We start from the raw sequence: 21397 nt of genomic DNA, 5'->3' as shown, positions 1-21397 counted from the left end.
TAATCGATGCCCCATGGTGTGTATTGTTATCACCGTGGTGTATAATCGATGTCCCATGGTGTGTATTGTTATCACTGGGATGTATAATTGATGCCCCGTGGTGTGTATTGTTATCACCGTGGTGTATAATCGATGTCCCGTGGTGTGTATTGTTATCACCGTGGTGTATAATCGATGTCCCATGGTGTGTATTGTTATCACAGGGGTGTATAATCGATGCCCCGTGGTGTGTATTGTTATCACCGTTGTGTATAATCGATGTCCCGTGGTGTGTATTGTTATCACTGGGATGTATAATTGATGCCCCGTGGTGTGTATTGTTATCACCGTGGTGTATAATCGATGTCCCGTGGTGTGTATTGTTATCACCGTGGTGTATAATCGATGTCTCGTGGTGTGTTTTGTTATCCCTGGCGTGAATACTTGATGTCCCGTTTCGTTAGTTGTTATCACCGTGGTGTATAATTGATTTTCCATGATGTGGATTGTTATCACCAGGATGTTTAATTGATTTTCCGTGATGTGTATTGTTATCATCGGGGTGTATAATTGATGTCCCATGGCGTGTGTTGTTACCACCAGGTTGTATAATCGATGTACCGTGATGTGCATTGTTATCACTGGGGTGTATAATCGATGTCCCGTGGTGTGTATTGTTATCAACGGGGTGTATAATAGATGTCCAGTGGTGTGTATTGTTATCACCGGGGTGTATAATCGATGTCCCGTTGTGTGTATTGTTATCAACGTGGTGTATAATCGATGTCCCGTGGTGTGAATTGTTATCAACGGGGTGTATAATAGATGTCCCGTGGTGTGTATTGTTATCACCGTGGTGTATAATCGATGTCCCGTGGTGTGTATTGTTATCACCGGGGTGTATAATCGATGTCCCGTGGTGTGTATTGTTATCACCGTGGTGTATAATCGATGTCCCGTGGTGTGTATTGTTATCACCGGGGTGTATAATCGATGCCTCGTGGTGTGTATTGTTATCACCGTGGTGTATAATCGATGTCCCTAGGTGTGTATTGTTATCACTGGGATGTATAATTGATGCCCCGTGGTGTGTATTGTTATCACCGTGGTGTATAATCGATGTCCCGTGGTGTGTATTGTTATCACCGTGGTGTATAATCGATTCCCCGTGGTGTGTATTGTTATCACCGTGGTGTATAATCGATGTCCCGTGGTTTTTATTGTTATCACCGGGGTGTATAATCGATGCCCCGTGGTTTTTATTGTTATCACCGGGGTGTATAATCGATGCCCCGTGGTTTGTATTCTCATCACCGGGGTGTATAGTCGATGCCCCGTGGTTTGTATTGTTATCACCGGGCCGTATAATTGATGTCCCGTGGTGTGTATTGTTATCACCGTGGTGAATAATCGATGTCCTGTGGTGTGTATTGTTATCACTGTGGTGTATAATCGATGTCCAGTGGTGTGTATTGTTAACACCGTGATGTATAATCGATGTCCCGTGGTGTGTATTTTTATCACCGGGGTGTATAATTGATGTCCCGTGGTGTGTATTGTTATCACCGTGGTGTATAATCGATGTCCCGTGGTGTGTATTGTTATCACCGGGGTGTATAATCGATGTCCCGTGGTATGTAGTGTTATCACCGATATTAATAAATACATATACAAAATAATTAGACTTTTTAAATAATGTCCAAATTAAATAGCATGCACACATTCCTTAATATTCCACAACAAATCTTTATAAGTATTGTTCATGTTTTGTAGAGAACTGGACATGTCTTGCGACAAATCGTGGAAGATGATTGAAAGACGGGTATTGTTGTTTTAATTATTTGAAACACACACAAAATATAAATACATCTATACAAAGTAAGTGACGCTCAGATATTGTCTGAACTAGTGATGTAATTATAGTTAGGGGTACGTTTAAGTATATTTACCGTACCCGGTGTACCTGTAAGTATACATAAGAGTACCCGGGTACATGTAAGTAGTACCCAAGCCGATGACCAAACTAGCGTAACTATATATTGCTTCGGAATTAAAGACATGACCTGAATGACAACAAATACAGTTTAAAAATGGAATTAAATTAAATCAATGTATACAAACTAATAACATGTGTTATTTATTACTGCTTTTCAGTTAAATATTATTTAAAGTGAACTGTTTTATTAGGTTTTGGGATGGATCCGTAAATACGACCCGAATGTAGTGCTGTTGTATCGACCCAAGCCCACAAAGCGGGATGTGTATCCTCAAGTTAAGTACATCGGTAAGTCCATATGTTGATGTAACCGGGTTCATATTGTTGACATGGTCCCACGAGTTCCTTTAATTTTTGCATATATCTAACGAACAAGTTACTTTTGAATGTAGTATGCAAACAAAAAATTATCATAATCATAATTCGAGATGCATTAAATTGCGGGTTTTTTATTGACCATTTAGAAAACAAACCCAAATTTTATTGAATTTGCTATTAGTATAACTTTAAAAGGTGAGAGTACATTTTAAGAAATAAATATTTGCCGGATATGGCAGTGTAAAATTTATAAATTGTTATTTTATTATTTTATCAGTTTATTATAAGGTTCCATATTTACAACATTGTTAAGAATATAATGTATCTGTTTGTCACAATATCTGTAGACAGTGTCAAAGTAATCAGTGTCGGTGCTGATTGTGGAAATATGTTTCAATGTTAATCATACGTTACATAATTTGAAATGCAACGAACTGTTAAACAGAAAAATGTTCAAACATGTCAAATTGAAGTGCATTCGTTTTAAAAGGATTTCTCTTATCAACGTTTATTTGTTGGCCTGTGTTATAAGTTTACATTATGCAATAAAGTTGCATAAATGTATTCCATGAATAAAAGTTTGATGTGCAGTAGTAACATTTCAGCTTCAAAGAGATTCCTACCATTTGTGGCGTCCGAGAGCGTTTTGCAAGGTTTTGTTAACGCTTGCACTACCGAGCTGCCACTGTCAGCCGTTCTACCAGCATCAATTAGGGAAGGTAAACAATATAGTTTAAATTACCTTTTTTTCGTTTTCAAACACTTTAAACAAAGTCATATTGTTTTCACATGTTTATGTGTATAGGTCAATCAAGGTTTATTTACAGACAGATACAGACTTAATAACATGCAGGCATTAGTAGTACCCTCAAAACGTATGTTCATTGGAAATAGTAGTGTGTATTTATTATTAAAATGTTCGTGCGTTTTCTAAAGATAACAGGATATGCTTGGAGAGATATATGTATAATTGTCTAGCAAAAGCGACCAGTCACCATTTCGTCCACCAGATCGGCAACCCAGGCCTATTTGGTATTTTAATATATTTAATCTATATAAATGAAGATGGATGAAAAGTTGTACGGCCTGTCATAAATAATAATCAGGAAATGTCGCCTTTGAACAAATATATGATCCAAAAGTTTTTACTGGAGACGCTTTCTGAATAAAATAACACTTGTTCAGTTTAACTGCATATGATTGGTTTAAATCATTGTTATGTTTCTGATTTCAGAGATGGATATTATTTCCCATGACGCAATCAACATGAATTGTGATAACAAGAGAGTGCTGATAAGCAGTCTGGTAAAAAGTTATAGTGAGTAATACAACTGTTCAAAAATTGATATTCCTTTTTACCCTAGTCCGTAAAACGAGTAAAATGAAATCCGAAATATTTATTGACGAATCCAAAAACATAAACAAAATATGTATTTTTTGGGCGTTGCAACACGTTGAATGCTTAAAAATGGTCGGCTTGAACGGCATATTATTTCCTGAAATAAATGTATACATTAAAAATAACTTATTAAATGATTTCTTCTTTATATAGGTAAATACCGTCGATATGTCCCTGTAATATTTTTTTGCTCGAAATGTTAAATGATCCAGCACTAACAAAAAATAAAGAACGTACTTTTTAACATGTTACTATTCATGTTTATTTTACATTTGTCAACAGCTTGCTACAATATTTCTGAGGTAATGTATTTTGGTAGAAGTGTCACATTTGTAGACGCATGAATATCAATTTTACTAACATCTTTGCTTGCTTTGTATGTTTGTATATATTAAAGTATTTATTGCATCCTAGCCCTCCTACCATAAGATTATCATGTATCCATATATGCATGTCGTTATTGACAAGTATATAATCGTCTTCTTTCGCTATTCACGTTGCGGGTGTGGTGTATTGTGCTGCATATGCATGTTTGCAAACTGTCTAATCGTATTCTTTGATAATAATGATCACTTAATGAAATGTATGATAATGAAGATGTCCATGAAGAAGAAAAACTACTAATTTGTTTTCATAAAAACAAAGATATATACACGCATTTAAAGTAAATGATTTTATGAACATGTCAGATTAAAATGTAAGAAAGTACAGATTTCTTAAAATTTTATGATACTATTTACCACGAGTTTAAACATAAAATGTGAACATCTAAATTACGAATGCAATGTATCTTTTCTGTGTACATGCATACATACATACATACGTACGTATGAACGTACGTGCGTTTGCGCGTGAGTACGTGCGTACGTGCGTGCGTGTGTGCGTGCGTGCGTACGTACGTACATTCATACATACATACCATACATACTACATACATACCAACATACATACATACATACATACATACATACATACATACATACATACATACATACATACATACATACATACATACATACATACATACATACATACATACATACATACATACATACATACATACATACATACATACATACATACATACATACATACATACATACATACATACATACATACATACATACATACATACATACATACATACATACATACATACATACATACATACATACATACATACATACATACATACATACATACATACATACATACATACATACATACATACATACATACATACATACATACATACATACATACATGCATGCATGCATGCATGCATACATATATATTATATATTATATGATTGCAGTGCACAAAACGAAAGGTATTCAAAGGAATTTCTGGGGCTTGGCATCCCTTACCCCACCATTTTGGCCGGAAGGTGTACCATTCCGAAGCCCAAACACCTGCCGAAACCAACCAGGTTTGTAACGTGTAACAGTACATTGTAAAATAGTTAAAATACATAAGTGTATCATTTACACTATAAAAATAATCGAGATTGTATGAACTTATCAATGGTAAATATTGTAATTTTGCGTCAACAAGTGTTGGGAATTTTTTCAATGAAAATAGATTTAATTTTAATGTTGTGTCCTTGATCATTTTGGCACGATTGATTGTTAACATCAGCAAGACTTAAATAATATCTTTGTCGGGCCGAGCGAGAAAATCATTTAAAAAGTAGTGAAACTAAAAACAAGTGCATATGAAAACTACTGTCGCTCTCATTAGGTCGTGGTCTAAAGAATGAAGAAATGAAGAGGGTGCTTCAATCTTACATTCAGTGGCGAGAAGACGAGGACGAAATGGACATGACTGAGACAATGACGACGGCAAACGACATGAATGGGACTGCGACTATGACGACGACAAACGACACGAATGGGACTGCGACTATGACGACGGAAAACGACACGAACGTGACTGCGACTATGACGACGGCAAACGACACGAATGGGACTGCGACTATGACGACGGAAAACGACACGAACGTGACTACGACTATGACGACGGCAAACGACAGGAACGTGACTGCGATAATGACGACGCCATATGACACCGACATGACTGAGATGATCACGACGACATGCGACACGGTCACGACTGAAACGATGGCGACAACATATGACACGGACAAGAATGAGACGATGACGACGACTAACGACATGGACACGACTGAGATGATTGCGACGACATACGACACGGACACGACTAAGAAGATAACGATGATATATAACGACTGAGACCAGGGCGACGACATTCGACAAGGACACGACGGAGACGACGGCAACGACATACGACACGGACACGACTAAGAAGATAACGATGATATACGACACGGTCAAGATTGAGACGATGACGACGACATACGACACGGACATGACTGAGAAGACGACATACGACACGGGCACTACTGAGACGATGACGACGACGACAAACGACACTGAAAAGACGACGACGATATACGACACATACAGGAAAGAGACGACGACAAAGACATACGACACGGACAATACCAAATTGACAGGAGAGGAAAATCCCGTTGAAAGACTTGAAAGAATTCTACACGGAATAGCGGATGTAGACATATCGAGAGAGGCCAAAAACAAAAGGTAAATAATTTTTCATATGTTTTGATTGTAAAGATCACATTTCCCTCGGGAAACATACAATTGCTGATATATGTGGATTTAATCGTTTGTGGTTTATTCGAGATTATCAGTAAGGCTGTAAGACTGCACGTCTATTTATTTTACGCTGTAAAGGTGAATTACAGTCAGTCTGACTCATTCCTTTTTTAAATCTTGTACCCGTTACGATATTGGCTCAGGACTGATGACTTTGTGAATATGGGCACCGTACTGATGACTTTGTGAGTACGGGTACAAAACTGATGATTATGTGAGTACGGGCACATGGCTGATGACTTTGTGAGTACGGGCACAGGACTGATCACTTTATGGACACAGGATTGATGACTTTGTAAGTACGGGCACAGGACTGATGACTTTGTGAGTACGGGCACAAGACTGATGACTTTGTGAGTACGGGCACATGACTGATTACTTTGTGAGTACTGGCACAGGACTGATGACTTTGTTAGTAAGGGCATAGGACTGATGACTTTGTAAGAGCACAGGACTGATGACTTTGCTGATTGTTCATTATATGGTATTAGGTGGAAAACTGTTTACTGTTTAGATTCCAGATCGGAAATGAAGTGCTTGGGATGTCTGATATGAAAACGTTGCATAACCCAAAATGGATAAACGATAAGGTACTTGTCTTCCTCCAACCCCATATGTTGGGCCACCATCATGCGTTGGCCATGCGGAATTACGTAATGCATGCCATTTGTACTGCCAGCCAGAGCCCCGATGACCCTGACCGCATGTGTGATGCGTTGCCGTGCACGCAGCCAAAGGGGGCGTGCACGTGGATAAACTGCGATGTGTGTGGTCGTTGGGTACATTGTAACTGTGTTAACATAAGCGACCCTAAAACCATAAAAGACTACGTATGTCTAATCTGCACCGCAATTTATACATGACACTGAACTGAAGTGGATTTTTTTTTGCGTAACAACTTTAAATGCATTTTAAGCTCATCTATTTTGTGAAAAAAAAAATATGAGTTATTGTCATCACCTTGGCGTCTGCGTTGGCGTCGGCGTCTGGTTAAGTTTTGCGTTTAGGCCCGCTTTTCTCAGAAAGTATCAATTCTCTTGCATTCAAACTTGGTACACTTACTTACTATCATGAGGGGACTGGGCAGGCAAAGTTAGATAGCTCTGGCGTGCATTTTGACAGAATTATGTGCCCTTTTTATACTTAGAAAATTGAAACTTTTGGTTAAGTTTTGTGTTTAGGTCCATTTTATTCCTTAAGTATCAAAGCTATTGCTTTCATACTTGCAACACTTACTAACTATCATAAGGGAAATGTGCAGGCAAAGTTATGTAACTCTGACTGGTATTTTGAAAGAATTATGTTCCCTTTTTATACTTAGAAAATTGAAAATTTGGTTAAGTTTTGTCTTTAGGTCAACTTTATTCCTACAGTATCAAAGCTATTGCTTTCATTCTTGCAACACTTATTAACTATCATAAGGGGACTTGGCAGGCAAAGTTATGTAACTCTGACTGGCATTTGGACGGATTTATGGGCCCTTTATACTTAGAAAATTGAAAATTTGGTTAAGTTTTGTGTTTTGGTCCACTTTAGCCCTAAAGTATCATAGATATTGCTTTCATACTTTGAACACTCGCAAACTATCATAAGGGTACAGTAAAAGGACAAGTTGCATAACTCTGGTTGTCATTTTTACGGAATTATGGCCCTTTTTTGACTAAGTAACTTTGAATATATGGTTAAATTTTGTGTTTCGATCCACTTTACTTCTAAAGTATCAAGGATATTGCTTTTAAACTTCAAATACTTTCATGCTATCATGAGGTTAGTGTACCTGGCAAGTTAAATTTTACCTTGACCTTTGAATGACCTTGACTCTCAAGGTCAATTTATAAAATTTTGCTAAAATTGCCATACTTTCTTTATTTATGATTAGATTTGATTGATACTTTGACAAAACTACTCTTACCTGACATACCACAATAGACTCCACCCAAACCATCCCCCGTGCCCTACCCCCCCCCATTATCTTTTTTGAAACTGTTAAAAAACACAAGTATATACATATTTTTTGACCTTGTGTTTTCTGTAGATTTAAAAGTTGTTGGTTTGTTGGGTTTTTGCTTTGTTTGTTTGTGATAGATTTTTTTAAAATATTAATTATAAATATAAACTAAAGATGAGTTGCATGAAGTGGGGTAGCACACAACTGGACTAAATTATGAAAGTATTATGTGTTTCCATTTTTTGTTCAAATATTTGAAGTTTATCGTTGAGGGCTATTTTTTTAATTTGGATCTTTCGTTGTTTGAAATGATTTATAAAGCAGTTCATACAGCTGAATATGAAATATTTCATTAATATAGTAATGTTGTTCACAGTGTTATTAAATTCTGGTATGTTTAAGGTATTTACATTGCCACTGCAATTTAAAAGAGGCAGTTTTCCTTTTAATTGTTGTTTCTCTAGAAATGTTGTCAATTGGTCCCATAGAGTTTGAATAGGTTTACACTCCCAGAAAAGGTATTCTATTGTTTCACTGTCAACCAAAAAGAATATTGCACATTAATGGTGAATGTGTTTAGTATTGCTTGCATTTCATAAACACTACATTCCTTTTTGAATATTATATGGACTAAAATGAAACAATGTTTAACAGATTATTGGAATCATACAACAGCAAAATTTTTAGGCACGCAGCTAAAGTATTAGTTTTTTGGATCTAATTAAGCTAATTTAGTTAAAATAAATGTGATTGACACGCTGTGAACTTATTTGTTTCATTCAGTGTTATTTTCTCGTTTGTGTGTGTTTATTTAAATCTTACCGGGTGAGGTAACTTGATATCAAAGAATGCACTGTTAACAGAGGTCAAAATGGCGCAGTTCAGGTCGCAAACAACTATTAAAGTTGGGGTAAGTTGTTTATATAAATATATATATATATAGGTATCTTAAAACAATTAACAAAGATAAACCATCGTTGTTAAATGTAATCATGCATACAAAAAACAATATAACGCAGGTTGAGATGCATAAATATTTATTTTAAATCAGTATTTTCAATTCAGATTATATTAATACAAATTTAGTTCGATGTAGCCATTAACAATTCAGTGCATTTCGACCTTTTGCACATGCGCATTAGGGACGGTGATTATCCCGGTGCATAGATCGTAAATAAAAGTATTCTATATCTCGTGTGGTGATGGGAGTGTAACGGTTTAGTAGAATGGAGATTTGATCATTTAATTCACGTATTTAGTAACCTTAGGGGCATAATTGGAGATGGATTACAGTGGTTTACTTAAATGGAGTTGTTCGTGATTCTCGGAAAGGTATTATATCTATTGTTTTGTTATATTTGACAAAGTAACAACAAACAAATCGTACAAAAAGTTGAAAAACAATCTGACAACAATCTACTCCTATAAATATGAGGTCGATTTACATAAGCGGGTTAGCTTACGTCTAATTATTTGGACTAACAACAATCATGAATCAAGGAAAAAGAAACAATGTCAATCTTAATATTTCAGAGCATAAGTCAACATAACCATTAAGGAAAAAGAGCATATATACATACTTAAATACTTATAATACAGAGGACATAATCAGGGCTTGACACTAACTTTTTTTTACCTACTGACCCAAACAGGGACCTATACAAACAAAGGGATGAGAAACTCACTGAACCGAAGAACAAGCTAACGCGTTGTTACGCAAAAGGGAAATGAGACTTGCGACCCAACGAGACTTCGCGCGACAAGGCAAATTTTCACAGCCGCCATTTTGACAAAGCGAGACCATGACAAAGCAATCGAGACAGAATAAGATAACAAATTAACCAAGTGTTTCCAACACAGAAGTCAGTGGTTTTTTTTTGCTTTAATTTGTTACAGCATGTGCCATTTGAATTGGGAAAATTAGCGCGATAAACCGTGAAATTGGGAAAAATAGCGCGATAAACCATGAAATTGGGAAAAATTAAGCATTAAGGTCTAGGATCATGAAACTTCATAAGTACATTGATCATGACTCGCAGATGACCCCTATTGATTTTGAGGTCACTAGGTCAAAAGTCAAGGTCACGATGACCCGAAATAGTAAAATGGTTTTTGGATGATAACTCAAGAATGCATACGCGGCCAACAGGGCGAACTGACTCTGAACAATATAACTGAAGCAACTGGTCTGTAATCCTAAATCTATAATTATCAGTCCAATGAAACATCATCCTTTGAGTAAAATAAAGTGGATCAGTAAAAATATTAGCAGAATATGTTTTTTTGGTATATTTTGTATATTAAATATTGTGATAGTGTTTAATTTTGTTGATTAATATAAATATAAGCAGGACAGGGGAGGTAAAACACTATTATATCTTTCTTATATACAGGGGAAACAAATGCAATAAGTTAAAATTTCATGTTAAATGAATAGAGGATATCACCCCCCCCCCCCAATATTTTTTAAACATCTAATTAATAACCCCACTCCACATTATACCCCCCTCTCATTCCCCCCCTACCCCCACCCCCAATTTTTTTCAAACATCTAATAAATTACCCCACCCAACATTATACCCCCCCTCTCACTCCCCCCCCTACCCCCCCATCCCCCCCTCCAATTTTTTTAAACATCTAATAAATTACCCCACCCCACATAATTACCCCCTCTCACCACCCCACCCCCTACCCCCCTACCCCCCACCCTCCCCACCCCCAATTTTTTTAAACATCTTATAAATTACCACACCCCACATTATATCCCCCTCTCACCCCCCCCTACCCCCCACCCCCCACCCCCCTCATTTTTTTTTAACATCTAATAAATTACAACACCCCACATTATACCCCCCTCTCACTCCCCCCTACCCCCCCTACCCCCTACCCCCCACCCCCCTACCCCCCACCCCCCTACCCCCCCTACCCCCTACCCCCCCACCCCCCTCAATTTTTTTTTAAACATCTAATAAATTACCCCACCCCACATTATACCCCCCTTTCACTCCCCCATACCCCCCTACCCCCCCCCACCCCCCCCAATTTTTTATGCCCCCCTTCGAAGAAGAGGGGGTATATTGCTTTGCTCATGTCGGTCTGTCGGTTGGTCTGTCGGTCCGTCCACCAGGTGGTTGTCAGACGATAACTCAAGAACGCTTGGGCCTAGGATCATGAAACTTCATAGGTACATGGATCATGACTCGCAGATGACCCCTATTGATTTTGAGGTCACTAGGTCAAAGGTCAAGGTCACGGTGACCCGAAATAGTAAAATGGTTTCCGGATGATAACTCAAGAACGCATACGCCTAGGATCATGAAACTTCACGGGTAGATTGATCATGACTCGCAGATGACCCCTATTCATTTTGAGGTCACTTGGTCAAAGGTCAAGGTCACAGTGACCCGAAATAGTAAAATGATTTTCGGATGATAACTCAAGAACGCTTTTGCCTAGGATCATGACACTTCATAGGTACATTGATCGTGACTCGCAGATGACCCCTATTGATTTTCAGGTCACGAGGTCAAAGGTCAAGGTCACAGTGACAAAAATCGTATTCACACAATGGCTGCCACTACAACGGACAGCCCATATGGGGGGCATGCATGTTTTACAAACAGCCCTTGTTTTTTAAACATCTAATAAATTACCCCACCCCACATTATTACCCCCTCTCACCCCCCCTACCCCCCCACCCCCTCCCCCACTTTTTTTAAACATCTTATAAATTGCCACACCCCACATTATATCCCCCTCTCACCCCCCCCTTCCCCCCACCCCCCCTACCCTCCACCCCCTTACCCCCCCCTCAAAAAATATATGTTTACCCCCCTCTCACTCCCCCCTACCCCCCACCCCCCTACAAACCCCACCCCCCCACCCCCCCCCCTCAATTTTTTTTAAACATCTAATAAATTACCACACCCAACATTATACCCCCCTTTCACTGCCCCCTAACCCCACCACCCCCCCCCCAATTTTTTTTTAAAACATCTAATTAATTACCCCACCCCACATTATAAACCCCTCTCTCAACCCCCACCCCCCACCCCCCCAATTTTTTTTAAACATCTTATAAATTACCACACCCACATTATACCCCGCTCTCACCCCCCTACCCCCCCCACCCCCTACCCCCCACTCCCACCCCCGCCCCCCATTTTTTTATTTTTTATTTAAACATCTAATAAATTACCACAACCCACATTATAGCCCCCTCTCACTCCCCCCTACCCCCCCACCCCCCACCACCCCACCCCCCCCATTTTTTTTTAAATATCTTATAAATTACCACACCCCACATTATACCCCCCTCTCACTCCCCCTTGATCATGACTGGCAGATGACCCCTATTTATTTTCAGGTCACTAGGTCAAAGGTCAAGGTCACAGTGACTCAAAATAGTACAATGGTTTCCGGATGATAACTAACATTAGGTCAAAGGTCAAGGTCACAGTGACAAAAACGTATTCACACAATGGCTGCCACTACAACTGACAGCCCATATGGGGGGCATGCATGTTTTACAAACAGCCCGTGTTATTTTGTAATCACTATCAGTTTGATCAACATATGTCGTGACTCTTTTCGAAAGGCTCAGTCAATACTAGCCCTATATTAAAGGGATCTTTTCACATTTTGGTAAATTGACAAAATTGAAAAAAGTTGTTTCAGATTCGCAAATTTTCGATTTAGTTATGATATTTGTGAGGAAACATTATTACTGAACATTTACCATAGTCTGATATTGCCATTATATGTATCTTTTGACGATTTTAAAACCTTAAAATAATAAAGCGTTGCAACGCGAAACGATTGAATAATTTGGAGAGTTCTGTTGTTGTCGTTTAAATTTACGAAACTACGAAGATTGCTTATATAACGTATAAAATACGTGTTCTGTGCATACTCGGTGGAATAGCCGAGAGGGCTAATGCTTTTTTACTTCAGACTAACTCCAGGACTCCGGGGGTCACTGGTTCGAGCCCTGGTACCGGCTACTTATTTTTCATGTTTTAATTTTATTCTTGATTTTTTACTGGAGCTTTTAAAATCCAATGTTTACATTTATCAATATAAAGCATTTTATGACAAACTTCAAAATATGCCAAAATCTGTGAAAAGGCCCCTTTAATCTTATGGGTATCTTTACAAACATTACATTTCAACGCATTGTGTGATGCTAATTTTATTTGTATTATTTGCAAAGGCATAATTTTGTATAAGCTCCAAGATTATACAATTTCAATTATTTTTATTATTTTTTTAGCACTAAACGTGTTATCAACATATGTTGCGGCTTTTTTCAATAGGCTCAGTCAATAGTAGCACTATTTTGATCATGTTGGTATTTTTGCAAATGTTACACTTTTATAAATTGTGTGGTGCACATTTTATTTACATGAATTGCAAAGGCATAATTTTGTAATAGCTCAAAGATTATACAATTTTAGTCATTTTTTTATTTTTTAACCAGTCTCGGTTTTGAATGTGTATGTCAATGCTCTTTTCAAAAGGCTCGGTCAATAATTGACCTATGATAATCATGTTGGTATCTTAAGAAATGTGACACTTCAATGCATTGTGTGTTTCACATTTAATTTGCATTATTTACTAACTCATAACTTTGTATAAGCTCAAGGACAATACAACTTTAGTCATTTTTTAATTGTTAGACCGCTTTCAGTTTTGTATACATATGTCATTGCTTTTTGCGTAAGGGCCAAGGCTCTGTAAATACTAGCCCTATATTATTCATGTTGGTATCGTAACCCTTTCAGCGCTGGAATCGAATTTTAAAGGCCTTTGCAAACTGTTTGGATCCAAATGAGACGCCACAGAACGTGGCGTCTCATCAGGATTCAAACTGTTTGCTATTCTGATATAATTCTGTGAAAAAAATCTAAGAAAATGCTAATTTTAGAAATTCAGCAGACGACATTTTAGCAGACGACAAATTTCCCAGCATGCTAAGGGTTAACAAATTGTACACTTCAGTGCATTGTGTGGTGTACATTTAATTTGCATTATTTGCAAAGTTCTTGATTTGTATAAGCTCAATGATGATACAATATTAGTCCTTAATCAATTATTAAAAAAAAACAATTGAGCTTAACATTTGTCTCCGCTTTTTCTTAGGGATTGGTCAATACAAGCTCTATTATTGTTTGTGTTTGTACCAATTTCAATGAAATGTATGGTGCATATTTTAAATGCATTTTTTGAAAACACATAACTTTGGAATAGCTCAAAGAAGATGAATGAAAGTTTACTTATCTATAGTTGTATTCAAACGATAAATCCTATTTAATGAATAGATATATCCGAAGCTAATTGAAATCCTAAAAAAGAGACATTTTGATTCTTAAGCACAACTTTTTTGTTAATTGGCAAATTCCAATTTCTGTAAACTGCTTGGTTAATTATGTTGCTAGAAACGTGCAAATCCATCATCATAATGCCTTCAGTTTTCAAAATTCTCTCATTTTCATGAGCATGTATGCATTAATGCGTTGGAAACAGTTATTTGAAGCAATTGCTTATTATTTAAGACTAATATTGAATTGGTAAAAGACATAAACAGGACAAGTGCAACCTACAGCATAAATATATCAAGTTATGAGTCACTCACACAAAGTATGAACCACTATTCAGTATGTTATAGTTAAAAAATCACAGTACAATATGCCAAGGGTTGTGCATAAATTGTAATTATTAGAAATTGGTATTCATTAAGTTAACAATAAACAGCTTTGACTCATTACTCAGTAAGGATAAAATCTGGAATCAATTAGTTAAGGGTCACAAATAGAAGGATAATTGCTGTACTAATATCTTAAATATCCATGGCAACACACCAATCAAGGAAGGTCTAAAATTGACACCAGTAACTAGAGCTGTATATTATTCCATACATTAATGCCTTTTGTGTCATACAGTTTATGGCTATTAGTGTGTTGAAATGCACCTTATCTGTTATCAAGGGATATATCTCAAATTGATCATGTCTGGCACAGTATGATATTAGATGAGAGATATCCCTTTCCCAATTAAATCAACTTTGCATTATAAACCTTATCCCTTTGCCTGACAAAGGGGTGCCCCTATGACACCATGGTCCCATTCCCCCTTGGACAAACACCATGTCCTTGTTTTAATGTCATCATCATTATTAATAAAGTTGTATTAGAAGCTTTAATAAGCTTAGCAACATTTTCACAACATGAAACTAGTTTTATTTATTAAATAACAGTGTTGTAGATGAAAATCAAAATCAGTTAATACTTTTGAATGTCAATTTAGAAATTCTTTCCATTCAGAACTGGTTTTAGTACCCTTTCTGTGTTGCTAATTACGCGCTTGTACTGTAGTGTAGAATAAGAATAAAGGACATTTAAATAGTGTTTTGTTAATATCAACATGTGCTTTAAACATAGTAAGACAATTATATGTTCACAAATCTGTATTTTCAAAGAGCTTGTAATCCTGAGAATATGCAAAAGACTTGATGTCCTAATCATATTCAGAAATATCTTACTGACAGTACAGTAACTAAATGCCGGCGCATACATCCACGGTTCGATAGAAAAATCTTCATATTCACTATCATCTTCCATCTTCATCCATTTTCTTAATAAAGTTGTCAGCAATATCACATCCAAAGTGTTATAATGCCGGTTTGATATAAAGTGTGAACGAACATGTGACATTCCTATGCAACTCAATTTAAATGAAAATGGCGATTAGATCAAAATAAAACTATTTTAAGCATTATTTTATTTGTATAGAACATAATATGTTATAAGGATAAAGATGTAATAAAGAGTAACATTTCCAGATATAAAATTCACATATCATTGGTATAAAATTAGAAACATATGTATCAACATTTAGGGAAAAAAAACATTGAAGGAAACACAACTTTTAATTGTTACTTTCAAGCAAATACAAGAAACATTAAATGTTCTTTCCCTTCAGTTTCACTCAAATACATGTAATAGTTCTACAAAGCCATCAAATCCTGGTGACATTTCGTACAGGAGTTCATATTCTTTATTGACCTACCAATTGTATTAAGTTACGGCTTAGTTGATCAGTTGATATGCTTTTCAAACTTCCTCTGAGACTTTTTGATGGAGCTGACTTGTCAAAAATCTTTCCTCTACTTATTGTGAGTTGAATGGCCCTAGCCATAGCAAAACCTCTTATTGTTAAAAAATCTCAAGGCAGTCTTCAAGAAAGCACATGTCACTGACATCCTCTTCAGAGGAAAACTCAGAGTAAAATAATTTGTCAGCATAGTGTTGAATCATGAAAGCTTCAAGGACCTTTTCCTTAATTTCCTCTTTTCAGGCAATGCTGTGTTCAGTGTATTGGTTTTCCCTGACAACACGCTCAAATTCACGAATCATGCAAAAGAAGTCTTCACATGGCTTCTTGAGTCCACCTCGATTCTTTTTATCAACCACACTGAAAATTTGTCAGTAAAGGATACTGCACCAGAAGAATTTGTTAATGCTGACACTGTTTTAAGACTTCTGTCCCTTAGTTGTTTATTTTTCTGTTTTTTTTCCAAATATTTGATAATGTAACCAGATATGTAGTAAAGGACTTTGTTGTCTGAGTCACTTATTTCAGATACTTTTGCTGCAGATGTTTTTTCTTCAAGTTGCCTTCTTGCTTTAATAACTTCAGCAATTACTTCTAAAATGATACTAGTTATTTGCAGGAAGTTGTTTATGTCTTTTGCACTTTGTGCTTTTACACTTGATTGTATCAAAATCACTCCTTTACTAACAATTTCCTTGTCAGTCCTTATACGGTGAACTGTTTTGAAGAGAAGTTCCCTTTCTTCTGTAGAAGATAGGTTGTTGTTTTTGTGACAGATTGTAATTATCTCTTCAAAATATTTCTCAACCTCCTTGTTCATCTCTAATTGTTCGGCGATTTCAGCCTCAATCGACTTTCCAAAATATTGTATAGCTCATTTGTTTGGATGTTTTTTTAAGCTGTTTGAGAAGGCTTGAGGGAAGATTGTTTGTAACTTAGTAAATTCTTCTTTGGGCCAATTACTGTCTTGTCCCTTCTGGTTGTCGTTTTTCTTGTGATCTGATGCTGAAAAAACTCAGTTTATTAATAGCAAATAGGAGTACTGAAACTACTTCCAATTTGTTATTCTATAATATACATGTCTTATTTTCTATGTAAAGATCCAAAAAGGTGCACCAGGACTTGCTTATCATACTAATATTACAGAAATTCTCTTGGCTTTTATTTTATGCTGAGAATTTACACATAGAAAGTTTCCAAACATTCCAGTTTTAGCTTAAATTTGTATACACTTTGAACTTTCTTTGTGAAATAATCATACATTTGCTAAGATGAACATTAATTCAAAGGAGATAGATGTAATTATCAGATATGCAAGTTAAATCGCTTAACTTTGAAATGGTTTTTCATAAATGTGAATTTTTATATTTTTCTTATAATTGTTGAAATATTTATAAAAAAATATGATTTTTCTTAGCCAGTGCAGTGTGTGTACGGTCTTACAATTTTTAGATAATTATTTTTAAATTGATAATTAAAATTGTCTGTTAGGTTGATAATTATTTAATCCTTTTTTACATCACTGAACAAACTATAGTATGTGACTGCAAATAATATGTGTTCATTATTTTACGAGTCGTGTTCTGGGAAAACTGGGCATTATGCAAGTGCGTAACTGCACTGTAACACAGGCTGTCAAGCGGTCATACTTTTTCCTACTTTTTCCTACTATTTCCTACTTTTTCATCAGGATCCTACTTTTTCCTATTTTTTTACCAAATCTTCCTACTATTCCTACTTTTTCATTTTCAATGAAGAATTATTTTTTTTAAAGAGTTTATTTAGTAAACTTGCAGGATGAATGAATCTATGGCATGACTGTATCCCTGTTAATGTGCATTCATCTAGATGAGACCTGAAAACCCATGCTGACTGTCTGCTAGCACCTCTTCAGGAGCATAAATATTTATTTCTTATGTAACTTTTAAAATTATTGACAAGTTTTTTTTTGAAGTAACAATAGTGCCTTGTTTACTTCCTTAGCATTTGTACACTGCAGACTTCACTACCTTACACAGTTCCCAGTGATGCAAAAGCTGAGGGAACCCATTGTTTATTCCAGTTTTATTTTGTTTCCATTGACAACAATTTGACCAAACCTTATGCATGTTTACATGATATTGCTGCTTGGAATGTAGAGATATAGAGATACATGTATTGTATGAGTGGTTATGTAATATGGAATTTATTACACAAGTTATTGGAAAAAAGATAAAACTGATGCTTTGCCGAGTTTTCATCATTTACAAATATAATATAATAAATTCTGTATTACATGACAACGGATATGATGTTCTATTGATATCATAGGTACATCATGTTTAGTAATTAAAGATAAATGCACAGAGCCTAAATGCCCTGATACATTTTTATGCTCCCGGTAGGGTGGCATATTGCAGTTGTACTGTCAGTCCGTTTGTCTGTCTGTCTGTGTGTGTGTGTCCGTCCGAAAACTTTAATATGGGCCATAACTTTTGCAATATTGAAGATAGCAACTTGATATTTGGCATGCATGTGTATCTCATGAAGCTGCACATTTTGAGTGGTGAAAGGTGAAGGTCATCCTTCAAGGTCAAAGGTTAAAAAATACAATCCAAGGGAAGTAATAAGCTTTAAAAGGGAGATAATTTCTAAACCTGCCAATTGATATATTGAAATTTTATTTCAAAGCTGCGCAATAGTGGGCATTGTGTTTCGGATAAACACAATTCTTGTCTAATGATGCCATAGCTAGTGAGGTAACTTCAAGGTGTTAAAGCGAAGTATTAAAATTATTAAACGGCATTATAACACTCCCGCAAAGTCATCAATAATGTAAAAGCCATTATTTGAAACTGGAATAAACAATGTAGTGCAACTGTTTCATTGCCCAATCAATGCTGTAATAATAATAAAGATGTCAGGTGATAAGGTCCTATCTCCAGTTGCATAATCTGCTCTGCAATGACCAGTCATTTTGAATGTAACTTAAAGGGATCTTTTCACGCTTTGGTAAATTGACAAAATTGAAAAAAGTTGTTTCAGATTCGCAAATTTTCGTTTTAGTTATGATATTTGTGAGGAAACAGTAATACTGAACATTTACCATGGTCTAATATAGCCATTATATGCATCTTTTGACGATTTTAAAACCTACTAATTATAAAGCGTTGCAACGCGAAACGATTGAATAATTTGGAGAGTTCTGTTTTTGTCGCTAAATTTTGTGAAACTACGAAGATTGCTTATATAACGTATAAAATACGTCACATGTGTGTACTCGGCGGAATAGCTCAGTAGGCTAAAGCGTTTTTACTTCAGGACTCTGGCAGGACTCCAGGGGTCACTGGTTCGAAACCTGGTCCGGGCAATGTTCTTTTCTTTTTTTTTAAATATATTCTTGATTTTTTACTGGAGCTTTTACGATCCAATGTTTACATTTATCGATATAAAGCATTTAATGAATAAGTGAAAAAATGCCAAAATCTGTGAAAAGGCCCCTTTAAGTCATTATAACTGCACCCTATTGTCAATTTAAAGGTTTCACAATGTAGCTGTAGCAGAGCATTTACACTGCTTTATATACTAGTATTAATCTTGTACAACAAGTTGGTGTATCACTAAATAAATTTGGTCTTCTGCTTAAGGATATAACATGCACAATATAATTACCATTTTTATATTGATACACAGAAGACCTCTAACCACTTATTTGATGATACACCAAAATGAACAGCATCTGATTACATGTATACTTCTTTATCAGCCTGCAGTCTTCGAATTAGCCTATAAGCCCGAAGCCCGAGTCGATTCTTGGGCCGGTCGGTCGATCCTAAATGCTAATAAAATAGCCCGATCGGTCGATTAAATATTTGAGCGTCATATCCATAACCTGATTTATAGCGTTTTTAAGAAGCACGTTTAAATTTGCTATTTAAATGCCTAAAATGACGTTTTAAAGCATGCGGCCGCCATTTTTCTAAACTGTCGTGTAAGCATCCGGGTATGTTGCTATTTAAAGTAATGATGCAATTGACGCCCAACCAAGATGAGGTTATTCAAACTGAACATGTGTAGATCACGTTCCGGGATGTTCGCGCATCGGGCACTTCGTAATGTTTTAAAATAATGACCAATCTAGAAGCGTATTTAATTTGAGAAGCGTTTTCCGAAAATGTATTTATAATTCATGAAAAATGGACAAGTAATTTTTTCAATAAAAATTAAAGAGTCTGTAAGGGATATTGTACGCATTGGGTTAAAACAAATTGATACTTATTACAGGTAGGTTTCCATGTGTTTTAATCAATTATTTTTGCGCATTAGAATAAGTTTTTTTAATGTATTATTAATAATTGTAGTACTTTCGTTTATTCTGTAATCTCGTTCTGCTACGTGACCTATTTTGCTACTTATAATCTGTTTACGAATATACAATACTTTTCACGGTTGACACATGCTTATCAAAACATCGGGAGTAAATTAAAGAAGCAGACATTGTCACTTGTAGATTGGGCAATTAACACACCCAGTGGCCTTTTGTTCTGAAGTCACATACCGACAATTCAGAAATTCACCGGCGATTGTCCTAGTAATAATACGATAATAATCTGTTATTTTAATAGGCTGATGTATTTTTGAAGTTTTTCGGATATTTTTTAAACATGATAATAATTCGCTTTAAAATAAAACAAAACACCGGTCAAACTGATTAATGGAATCATTGAATGAGAACATGTGTAATAATAAAGTTACAATAAACAGCATAATTATCTGGTGCATTTTGTATAAAATGCATTTCAAAAGGAAACATTATACCCTTTATTACTGTAATCACATGCATCTGTTTTTACTAATGGAAGTAGATTTTCTGATTGTTAATAACTATTTTGGTGTTCCTGGCCAAAAAAGTCATAAAATTTAAATTGACCTCCTCGGGCTATTGAACATGTCTTCGGGCTATTCAAAAT

General features: G+C 36.0%; 1 protein-coding gene across 1 annotated transcript; it reads left to right on the top strand.

Annotated features, from left to right (window-relative positions):
- The first annotated feature begins 1594 nt into the window (after nt 1–1594).
- LOC127849898 (uncharacterized) lies at nt 1595–5944 on the top strand. Its single transcript, XM_052382648.1, has 6 exons — nt 1595–1801; nt 2167–2263; nt 2899–3012; nt 3528–3611; nt 5008–5121; nt 5433–5944. The coding sequence occupies exons 1-6, from the start codon at nt 1742–1744 to the stop codon at nt 5942–5944; spliced, it is 981 nt and encodes a 326-aa protein (XP_052238608.1). The 5' UTR covers nt 1595–1741.
- The last annotated feature ends 15453 nt before the right edge of the window (nt 5945–21397 follow it).

This window comes from Dreissena polymorpha, chromosome 11, assembly GCF_020536995.1.
Source record: "Dreissena polymorpha isolate Duluth1 chromosome 11, UMN_Dpol_1.0, whole genome shotgun sequence".
Classification (NCBI taxonomy): domain Eukaryota; kingdom Metazoa; phylum Mollusca; class Bivalvia; order Myida; family Dreissenidae; genus Dreissena; species Dreissena polymorpha.
This window is presented reverse-complemented; position numbering and strand designations above follow the sequence as displayed.